At 47.3% G+C, this 11,637-nt stretch overlaps 1 protein-coding gene across 1 annotated transcript; it reads right to left on the reverse strand.

Annotated features, from left to right (window-relative positions):
- Window positions 1–4,194: 4,194 nt before the first annotated feature.
- Window positions 4,195–7,041, reverse strand: LOC136330118 (ret finger protein-like 4A). Its single transcript, XM_066266634.1, has 2 exons — window positions 6,756–7,041; window positions 4,195–4,727 (listed from the first exon to the last, which is right to left on the reverse strand). Exons 1-2 carry the CDS (start codon window positions 7,039–7,041, stop codon window positions 4,195–4,197), a joined length of 819 nt encoding a protein of 272 aa, XP_066122731.1.
- Between the last annotated feature and the right edge of the window lie 4,596 nt (window positions 7,042–11,637).

Below are 11,637 nucleotides of genomic sequence, written 5' to 3' on the forward strand. Positions count from 1 at the left end.
ATCTGCACAAAAAAAAAGGGAAATGCAAGTTAAAAAAATCCACAGCCACTCTATCAGATGCACCCAGTTTTTAGACCCCCCCCAAATTTTTTGAAAAAAAATGTATGTCTTATAGATGGAGAAATATGGTATCTTCTCATCTATGTCCCGTGGCGTGGTTTTAATATTTAGACAATAGAATAATTCTTAGTTATTGTGTATTGAGAAATAGGTCCAAATGGCTATTTTTAAAATGTTATGTTGACTTGAATTAATTGCATGTCTTGGATCTGATTGTTGTGGAAACAGATATTGTGTCTCCCTGGGGACCCCTGGGGACACAGGAAGAGTAGCAGGTCTTCCTGTCGGCGATCAGCGCCCTCTTGTGTCATGGGGTTGTAAATACACTGCCAGAAATAAGGGATGTTAAGTCTCCCGGCTGAAACTTGACCGGATATTTGAAAGGATTTCATAACTATTTGATTCAAAATGTGGCGATATTGATTGGGAATTGCCGATTTTCAGAGCCTGGTGGGGAATTCTTGTCTTTTGGGCCCTCTCCCTAGGCTAAAATCAAACCATGTACACAGAGGGGCAGGAAGCAAAGGAGGGATTCTGTAGTCAGACAGGTAGGTGTACCTGTCAGGTCCCCATGTTACAGCCTATATTGAGAGCAGTTGCTTTCCTAATACAATTTTTTTGGAAAGCCAGAATTGCAGCTGCAGAAGCAGTCAAATCCCCCCCCCCCCATCTTTATGCAGCTTTCAGGGATGGGGTGGAGGTGGGAATGAAACTTTTAACTTCTGTCTCAGTAAGTGTCCAATGAACTATAAATGCTTTCTCTCCCATTCACTGAATAAAAAGCTTAGGGGATCTTGGAAATGACCTTCAAAAAAGTTAGCCATGGCTGTGTATTCATTTGATCCCCAAAAGGGAGTCCCATAGAAGGAGGATGCCTTTCATAGACTATCTCTTGGATGTATAAGAAAGATTTTTTTTTTCCAAATAGCCCCAGATATATGGAAAAGATTTATATAGGCAGATGGGGATCCTCAAACCCCTCAGCGAGATCTTCTGAGCATGGCTTTTAAGATACCTAGAGACAGAAAAAGCCCAATAGAGATCAGGGGAACTACCAGCTTTTAGGATACACCCTTAAAGGCTCCAACGCCCCAAAGGGGTCTCCTAGGATGCCATCTGGGTCCTGCTTCAATAGTGGAAAGGAAGGTCATTGAGCTAAAGCCTGCCAGGCTTACATGCCTCTACTGTGAGGAAACAGGGACACTGGAAGGTAGGCTTCCCCCTCACTCCTCTAAGGGAGGGTTCAGTCTCTTCCAGCCCTGCTCCAGCCACCTATGACCTAACCTTGCCCAGAAAGCTGGGGTTTGCCACTGAAGGCTGAAGGTGCCCAGGGCCGTCAGCCCCATCTACGACACTGTGGACGAGCCTAGGGTCTTTCTTCCAAGAAGCAGGTAAACTGATCTCATTTGCACAAGGGCCACTTAACTATGTTTTGCCTGAATAGTCAGGTTTTTTATTCTTCCCTCAAAGATCTCTGTTGTGGGTGTTGATAGTCCTATTTTCTGCTGCTTTGCTTAATATATAGTGTTTCCTTTATCCCTCCTATCTCAATGCCCCACTCGTATTTCAGGCTGGGACCTACTCCTAATTTAGAGCTCTCTTTCCCCCTTTTGCCAACTTCTATTATGAATCTACCTTTGCCACCCAGCTTAGTGTATCCCAAGGTTCTCTTTACCATGCCATAGTTGCAGAGCTCCAGGGAAAAGCTACCTGGTCTCATCTCTCCAGGCAGAGGAGAACAGAAGCTCCATATCCACACATGCTGCTAATGGCTTCTCCAATCTACCTGAATCATTACCAGCTAGAAGCAGCGGTCACTGGGACTTGGACATGAGCTGCAAAGTATAGAATGGTGACAATTCTAGTGCCATGCAGACTTTTCCTGGATGTGGACTTTTCCTGGACTCCTGCTCCCTGTGACAGATCCTAAAATACTGAACTGTGGTTGGGTTGCATTTTTCAGGGATTTGGCATGGTGATGGGGCCAACTTGGACTTGGTGAACATGTTAAGGACACTATTCTTTTATGGATTCTTGCTGTATTGGCCAAGAGTTCGCTTAAAGGCTTCTAATCACTGTAAAAAAAAAAAATAGAAGGCTGGATAAAGAAGATGGGGCACATATACACCATGGTATACTAGTCAGCTAGAAGAAATGATGACATCAGATCACTTACAGCAGATTGGTGGAATCTTGATAACATTATGTGGAGTGAAATAAGCGAATCAGAAAAAAAACAAGAACTGCAGGATTCCATACATTGGTGGGACATAAAAGTGAGACTAAGAGAAATGGACAGGAGTGTGGTGGTTACGGGGGGTGGGGGGAGGGATGGAGGAAGGGGGAGGAGGGGGAGAGGTACAAAGAAAACTGGATAGAGGGTGACGGAGGACAATCTCTCTTTGGGTGATGGGTATGCAACAGAACTAAATGACAAAATAACCTGGAAATATTTTCTTTGAATATATGTACCCTGATTTATTGATGTCACCCCATTTAAATAAAAGTTTATTTATTAAAAAAAAAGAAAGAAAGAAAGATATTTTTCGTAGCCCTATCCAGTTGGCTCAGTGGTAGGAGCATCAGCTAGGTGTGTGGACGTTGCGGATTTAATTCCCAGACAGGGCACACAAGAGAAGAGCCAATCTGCTTCTCCACCCTTCCCCCTCTTCTCTCTCTCTCTCTCTCTCTCTCTCTCTCCTGCCCCCTTCCCGCAGCCAAGGCTCCTCTGGAGCAAAGTTGGTCCCGGTGCTGAGGACAGCTCCATGGCCTCTGCCTCAGGCGCTAGAATGGTTCCAGTTTCAAGAGAGCAACAGCTCCAGATGAGCAGATCATCGCCCCCTGGTGGACATACCAGGTGGATCCCAGTCAGGTACATGCCGGAGTCTGTCTGCCTCCCTGCTTCTCACTTCAGTAAACACACACACACACAAAGATACTTTTTATAAATAGAAGAAAGGGTTTTTCAATAACAAAAGTGGTCCAGTTTTAGAACAGGTCTCCCATCTTTCTAGATAGTGAACACCACAAAGAAGCATAATTTTTTAAAAGATTTCATTTATAGATTTTACAGAGAGAAGGGTGTGGAGGGAATGAGTAGTATAGTTGCTTCACTTGAGTTGTTCATTGCTTGTTGTATGTGCCTTGACCAGGCAAGCCAGGGCCCCGAACCAGCAACCTCAGCACGCTGGATCAACCATCCATCCACTGCACCAGGCTACACTTGATATATAACATTACATTTGTTTCAGGTGCACAGCATAGTGGTTGGGCATCTTTACAACTGGTGAAGTGATTCCCCTCGATAAGTCTAATACCCACCTGGCTGTATGCATGTAGTTCTTACAATATTATTGACTTTATCCCCTGCTCTGTACTGTGCATCTGAAAGGTCCTCCTTGATCAAGCTGCTCCTGAAGCCCTCTCTGCCTTCTGCCAGTATCCCGGTAATGTTCAATGCATACTTGGAACAAATGTGTGCTTTTCTACTGCTGAGCAAAATAGAATACATACATCTCTATTTCAACTGTTTCCATAGGTCTGGTTTCTACATCACCGAGGTAATCAATGAGTCCTTTGGGTCCCATCCAAATTTTTATTTTGTCTCCAACCTCCATTCCACACCAAGTTCATCTTTCAGAAAATTACAAAGAGCCTGACCTGTGGTGGTGCAGCAGATAAAGCATCCACCTGGAACACTGGGGCCGCCAGTTTGAAACCCTGGGCTTGCCTGATTAAGGTACATATGGGAGTTAATGCTTCCTGCTCCTCCCCCTTCTTTCTCTCTCTCTCCTCTCTCTCACACACACACTTCTGTCTAAAATGAATAAGTAAAATCTTTTTTTAAAAATTACAAGGAAAACACTTAGCCATTAATTTGAAAATTCAGAACATATTTATTGGACAGGAATATACACAGGTCCCAAAGAAAACAACCACAACAATACTTAATTGTGGGAAAAGAAACGTTCCTGAAATGTAATGAATTTGCGTTTGGGATTCCTGAGCTGTCCCGGGTTTCTCTGCTATACTTTGTACCAACTGCATGGCGAGCAGAGAAGCTCACAGCCGTGGCTCTGAGCATGCAGAAAGTTTTTACACGTGTCTTTTGCTCAGAAGTCCATCCGCCTCACATCACACAGGACAGATGGTCAGGAAGGCCCCATTGTCCTTCATCGGATTCGCAGGGGCAAAAAACGGGCACAGTGGCTCCGCCGCAGGGATTCCAGGGAATGTAAAGATATGGGACCCATTACCCACGTGATAAAAGGACACGGTCCCCATGTCCATGTCCAGGAAGATGCCCAGGCGGTGTAGGTGGGGACTGACCAGGAGATCTGTCGGGGGCACGGTGCTGGCCCCGAAGGCGTCCTGGCCCCTGCAGCCCAGACTCCAGAAGCCGAATTCTGCGGACAGGACTATTGCGCCTTGCCGCGGGACAGACTGTTTGCAGACGCCCACGGTCCACTCAGGGCTGGTCCCCACCTCCACCTCCCAGTAGTGGCGGCCAGAGGTGAACCAAGGGGAGCCCAGGACACAGGCGGCCCAGCTGAACCTCTCTGCATGGGCTCTGCGATTCTGCCCGAAATGCCCACAACGCACGCGTCTCCGGTCCTCCGAGATGAGGAGGTAGTTGTTGGCTGTGTCAACGTCCAAGGTCACGTCCACTGTGGAGAGAGGAAATAACCAAATCAGCCGGTGTGTGCACCAGGCCCACCCTTCACGTCCACAGCAGATGCCCACGTGTCCCCCTAACTTTCACATCTTCTCATCTAGAGGTCAGAATTTTCTGGGGAAACTTCCCTGGTCTCTGATTAGATACAAGTTTATGTATAAGATGAATAATTATGTATAATTGGAAAGACTTCTTATTCATACTAGGTATTTTCTGCACATAAAGTTACTCAATTATTTGATTCAGAACATTTCTTCTCTTGGCCCTGGCCAGTTCGCTCAGTGGTAGAGCATCCACCTGGTGTGTGGAAGTCCCGGGTTCAATTCCCAGTCAGGGCACACAGGAGAAGCAACCTCTGCTTCTCCACCCCTCCCCCCTCTCACTTCTTTCTCCCTCTCTGTCTCTCTTTTCTCTTCCCCTCCCACAGCCAAGGCTCCATTGGAGCAGTTTGCCCAGGCGCTGAAGATGGCTCCATGGCCTCCACCTCAGGCGCTAGAATGGCTCCAGTTGCAACAAAACAATGCCCCAGATGGGCAGAGCGTCGCTCCCTAGTGGGCATGCTGGGTGGATCCCGGTTGGGGCGCATGAGGCAGTCTGTCTCTATTTCCCCTCCTCTCACTTAAAAAAAAAAAGAATTTTTATCTTCCTTAGTATGGAATACATCTGAAAAAAGGGGACCATGGTAGCTGTTCATTCTCAAAATCATCATACAAATTATCATAGATTCTGTCAAAGTATAGTCCTCAAATGCATATTTCAATGATGGAAATATTTTAGTTATTGAACAGTAATATTTGGCATTAATGCTGGTTTTCTCTCTCTTTTTTTTTTACTTTCCTCATTTACTGTTGTTGAATAGGCGATTGCATTTTATTGCAGGTGTAAAAAACAAACAAACAAAAATAAAACTAAGGAAGCTATGCTAGGCCTGACCGAGTGGTGGCGTAGTGGATAGAGCATCAGACTGGGACACTGAGGACCCAGGTTGGAAACCCCAAAGTCACTGGCTTGAGTCCAAAAGTTGTTGGCTTGAGCAAAGGGTCACTGTTGGGATGGACCCCTCCAGTCAAGGCACGTATGAGAAAGCAATCAATAAACAACTAAGGTGCCACAACTATGAGTTGATGTTTCTCAACTCGCTCCCTTCCTGTCTGTCTGTCCCTGTCTGTTGCGCCCCCTCGCTTAAAAAAAAGAAGCTATGCTAGGAGTTCTGACATGAGGACATATGGTTCCTTAGCAGGAACCTGGACCCAGCACTCGATGGGGCAGCGACTGAGAAGCAGAGAACCCACAGACAATGACCCCGCACGGCAGCACCACCTCCCTGTTACCCTAACTGGGGCGGAGAGCTGCTCATCCCAACCTGACCCTGTGGACGGGCCAGAGCACCCTCAGACCCAAGACCAAGTGCCCTCTCTTTTTGTTGTTGTTAGCTGTTTTTTCTTTGTTGGAATGCTGTGTGAAAAAAAAAAAAGGGGGTGAAGGAATTAAGAAATCCTAACTGGTAGCTACACACCAGTCACAGGGTTAGAAAGTCCAGTCAATAATGTTCTAGCCCTGGCTGGTTGGCTCAGCGGTAGAGCGTCAGCCTGGCATGCGGGGGACCCAGGTTCGATTCCAGGCCAAGGCACATAGGAGAAGTGCCCATTTGCTTCTCCACCCCCCTCTCCTTCCTCTGTCTCTCTCTTCCCCTCCCGCAGCCAAGGCTCCATTGGAGCAAAGATGGCCTGGGCGCTGGGGATGGCTCCTTGGCCTCTGCCCCAGGCGCTAGAGACAGAGGAAGCAGATGGGTGCTTCTCCTGTGTGTCCTGGCTGGGAATTAAACCTGGGACTTCCATATGCCAGGCCGACGCTCTACTGCTGAGCCAACTGCCCCAGGGAGAATATTTTCTTAAAAACCCACAGATGGCTCTAATCAAGACTTACAGGTAACAGGAACTAGGAAAGAGGAAACATTTGAAGTGCCAGCACCCAGACAACACCCACCTTTATTGGGAGGCACGTCACACGAATGACTGACCTTGGAACTTGCGCAGCCTTGGGTTCATCTGCAGGATGCTTCTCAGCTGGGGCTCCAGTGCCTTGACCTTTGACACCAGCCTACCCAGCTGGCCATTGGGCCTGATGTCTTTCTTCTGAGACAGCTCGGAGCAGGTGAGGCACAGAGCCCCATCCTTGCCTGGCTGTTTCTGCAGGGAATGGACACATTGGAGGCAGCAGATGAAGCCACACTTGAGGTTCACGGGCTTTTCAAGGTAATTCAGGCAGACCGGACATCTGCATGCTGCTTGAAAGTGTTCAGCCATGCCCGCTGTCTGGGGGGGGGGGGGGGGGGGGGGCGGGGAGGAATGTGCACCCGATTAGAATTTTCATGAGTGCCCTGGCCGGGTGGCTCAGGAGACAAAGCATCATCCCTGGCACACCAAGGTTGCGGGTTCCAGCCCTGGCCCATACAAGAAGCAATCAATGAGTGCACAGCTAAATGAAACAACTAAGTGGAGCAGTGAGTTGATGCTTATCTCTTTCCCCTCATCCCCGTCTCCTTCTCTCTGTCTCTCTCTATCTCCCTTCCTCCTTCTCTCTCTTTCAATCAATGGAAACACTTTTTTTTAATTTTTAAATAAAAATAAAAATTTTTCAAGAGGAAAAGAACTCATCAATCCCGGGACACCATCCTCTCTAAATAACCTATGGCCTTGAACTTCTGAGGTATAAAATGGAAAATGAAATGAAGACACGATTCATCCCTGGGCTGTGAGTTAGGTGGTGAGGAAGCCTCTACTCTACCTGAGTGCCCTTAAATGACAGACACCAGCCCCATGTGGGTTTTGAGTCGCTGAAGTGGGGCTTATTCCCATCAGAAGGCTGTTTATCTTAAGATGTACCCTCGATCTTAAAGACATCACGAGAAAGAGAGTGGAAGCTCTCTCCAGCAGAACCTCCAGAAATTGTTCTCATGTTGAAATAACTGCCTTTTCCAGTTTTGGGGAGTCAGTCAGGAGCAAGAAGGACCCCATCCCCAGAAGACTCAAGATGTTAGAGGGTGTCCCTGGGCTTCCAGGCTGACCCAACCCACGAAAGACCATAAGTCTAGCAGCTGCCAAGGAATTCTATGCCAAAAAAAATAAAAATAGAGAAAGGAAGAAAGAGAAAGAAAGAAAGAAAGAAAGAAAGAAAGAAAGAAAGAAAGAAAGAAAGAAAGAAACAGGAAGGAGGGAGGGAAGGAAGGAAGGAAGGAAGGAAGGAAGGAAGGAAGGAAGGAAGGAAGGAAGGAAGGAAGGAAGGAAGGAAGGAAGGGATATGTAAATTCCAAACTGCCCTCTTGATGTTCCGCTAATCTGTCAGACCTCACCCTTACTGGACTATCGCCCCTGAGACAGAGGAATTCCAAAAAACTGAGAAGCCGCCCCAAGGAGGGGCTCCAGATATACCAGGACTTTTGCCTCAGTATCCCCTCAGGCTCTCCCAAACACTATATAACTCGCCCCTAGTCTGTAACCAGCGCTCTTCTCCCGGGAGAAGTGCCCAGCAGGGTTCCTTTCCTTTCAATAAAGCCTGTTACTCTGGTCTTTCGGACTCCCATGGATTCCAACAGAAAGAAGGAGAGATAAAAAAAAGAAGAAAAGAAAGAAGGAAGGAAGGAAGGACTGCCTTTTTGCCTGCTACAATGAATTAGATGTTTGATTTACTTTGTATGACTACTAGAAAATGAGTTCACAATGAGATATGTGGGTCACCTTATATATAGCCAGTGGGCAGTGCTGGTTGAGACTCAAAAATCCTAAACCCTCCCACTCCCCCACCCCGGGGCTGCACCACCTGGATGTGGCAAAAAAAAACCACAAACAACCCAGCAGAACCGGAGAGGTGGACAAGGTCAGTGGTGGACACTCCAATCACCACCTCACAGAGGCTGCCAGGCTCGGGTCTGACTCAGGGTGACAGGCAACATATTGTTTCTTTTTTTTTTTTTTTTTTTTTTTTGTATTTTTCTGAAGCTAGAAACGGGGAGAGACAGTCGGACAGACTCCCGCATGCACCCTACCGGGATCCACCCAGCACGCCCACCAGGGGGCGACACTCTGCCCACCAGGGGGCGACGCTCTGCCCCTCCAGGGCATCGCTCTGCCGCGACCAGAGCCACTCTAGCGCCTGAGGCAGAGGCCAAGGAGCCATCCCCAGCGCCCGGGCCATCTTTTTGCTCCAATGGAGCCTCGGCTGCGGGAGGGGAAGAGAGAGACAGAGAGGGGGAGGGGGAGGGGTGGAGAAGCAGATGGGCACTTTTCCTGTGTGCCCTGGCCGGGAATCAAACCCGGGACTTCTGCATGCCAGGCCAACACTCTAACACTGAGCCAACCGGCCAGGGCACCATATTGTTTCTGCATCCTGGTATTGAGCACCTCAGTTCCACCTCCTACTCCCATCAAACAAAGACCCCGGTGTCCCTAGATGACACTGAGTTGACCTCAGACAGCCTTTGCTTAATCAGAACCCCACTCACTCCATTCCCAAGACCTTTCATAAAAATTTGAAAGTAGAAACAGAATCCCCTCAGACTGACTCACCTCTTGAGCGCTAGGTCTTCTCCTGGCCTCCAGCTGCTGCTCCTGACGGCTCAGCTCTAGAGTGTGGTCGACCAGCAAGCCGGTTTTATTAGGCAGGTCCCTCCCCCCACTTTATCCATTTCTGTTCTATTCCAGTTAATCCAGTCAGAGTTTGATGGGATTAATGTGCTTTGCCCTTTCAATAAGAGACAAAATTTACATACCACCCTACACTGATATTAGCTCTTCCTCCTGGTCACCACAGAGAGGTAACCAGGAACAAATGAGATAGTTGTGTATGTGTAAAGTACTGTACCCCAGATTCTGCAAAGTACTGTGCCTCAATTCAGCGGGTTTACATAGAGACATCAAGTCCAGATGAATTTTGAAAGGTTTTATTAAAGAAGGAGATTTATTAAATATGCCGGCTGCAAATGGCTGACATGGGGCATTTGCAGACCCAAATTGTGCACACCAAGTATATTTCAGAGGCTGGTTATATATATACCCTTTGACTACATATAGGTTGAGGGGGGGGGGCATGACACAATCATTAACAAGATTATTACATTTGTCTAGGGGATTTACAAAAAACGTTAAAACTTTCAAGGTGCCTGACCAGGCAGTGGCGCAGTGGATAGAACGTCAGACTGGGACACAGAGGACCTGGGTTCGAGACTCCAAGGTCGCCAGCTTGAGTGCGGGCTCATCTGGTTTGAACAAAGCTCACCAGCTTGGACCCAAGATCAGTGGCTCGAGCAAGGGGTTACTCAGTCTGCTGAAGGCCCGCAGTCAAGGCACATATGAGAAAGCAATCAATGAACTACTAAGGTGTCGCAATGGAAAACTAATGATTGATGCTTCTCTCTCCATTCCTGTCTGTCTGTCCCTATCTATCCCTCTCTCTGACTCTCTCTCTGTCTCTGAAAAAAAAAAAAAACACTTTCAAGGTAATACAATCAAAGACATTCATAAACCTTTTAGTATCTCTCCTCCTTTGCCTAGACTAGAGGTACACGTTAATCTCAGGATTCCAGGAAGGAAGAGCTAATATCGGTGTAGGGTGGTATGTAAATTTTGTCTCTTATTGAAAGGGAAAGAAGTTCTTCAGATAACCTTAATCCTTTCAGAGAACTTAAAACCAAATGACCCTAGTTGTCCTTGTAAGTCAGGAGACTTCTATATTCTTTTTCCTCCATTTTCCAGTGAAAAGACAGGACAGAAAGCCTAACTTTTCCTTTTAAAATGGCATTGCCAATACTAAGTTTTACAGTTCTCTGGCACCTTACCACGTATGGAAGTTATTTATAAATGAATATTGTTGGGCAGATAGAGTATATTATGCTCACTTTGTTAAATATGACGCTGCCCACGAAGAGGCCATCGCCCAGGTGATATTAATGTGTGTTGAGAATCCTTGTAGCCTGGGGCTTGGTTTTGGGATTAAGCCTTTCCCACCCATTTTGATGTGGGGTAGTACAATCCAATCATGCCTCAGAGAAGTGACTTTGTATTAGAGACTTCCCTACTTTGTATATTGGATTAGAGGTTGTGAAGCTACAGTATAAAGTGGGGGCGGAACGGGAGTTTGCGCTCTTGGTTCCTGAGGTTAGCATGAGAGAGCAGAGAGAGTAGAGCCAGCAGCAGAAGGAGGCCACGTGGAGGAGGCCAGGGAAAGCAGCCAAGATGGCGGAGTGCTGAGTGAGATGCCAGTTTGTACAGAGTTTGTATCTGGGATAAGGAAGGAGATGGGGAACTGAGGAGAATAAGGCTGGTGAGCTAGAAACCTTTGATTCTAGGAAACTCGGATAAGTCAGTGGCTTTGTGAGCACTGAATGTGAGTGGGTTTTGGAGCCCAGTATATGTTTTTACTTGCCCGCCAGGTGCAAGCTAGAATTAAAGACTATGGCCCATCAATTCTTGGCTCCGCTGTTTCTTTACCGACTATCCGAATCCAATGTGAACCTGCATGGGCCAGGCTGCTGTGATAGTGGCCCTGGCCCTGCCTGCTGGCTTTACAAATATGAACAAAATAGTGCCTGTAACCATTCTAGATTAAATTCCTGATGATGTGTGTTGATGAGTTGGAATTCCAAAATTTAAAAAAAAAAAAAAAAAAAGATTATTGCCTGACCAGGCAGTGGTGGCACAGTGGATCGAGCATCGAACTGGGACATGGCAGACCCAGGTACGAAACCCCAAGGTCGAAGGCTTGAGCGCAGGGTCGCTGGCTTGATTGTGGGATTGTGGACATGACTCCATGGTCACAGGCTTGAGCACAAAGGTCACTGGCTTGAGCCCGGGATGGCTGGCTTAAGCAAGGAGTCACTCGCTCGGCTGTAGCCCCCCGGCATCAAG

The sequence above is a fragment of the Saccopteryx bilineata genome, chromosome 3 (assembly GCF_036850765.1).
Source record: "Saccopteryx bilineata isolate mSacBil1 chromosome 3, mSacBil1_pri_phased_curated, whole genome shotgun sequence".
NCBI lineage: Eukaryota > Metazoa > Chordata > Mammalia > Chiroptera > Emballonuridae > Saccopteryx > Saccopteryx bilineata.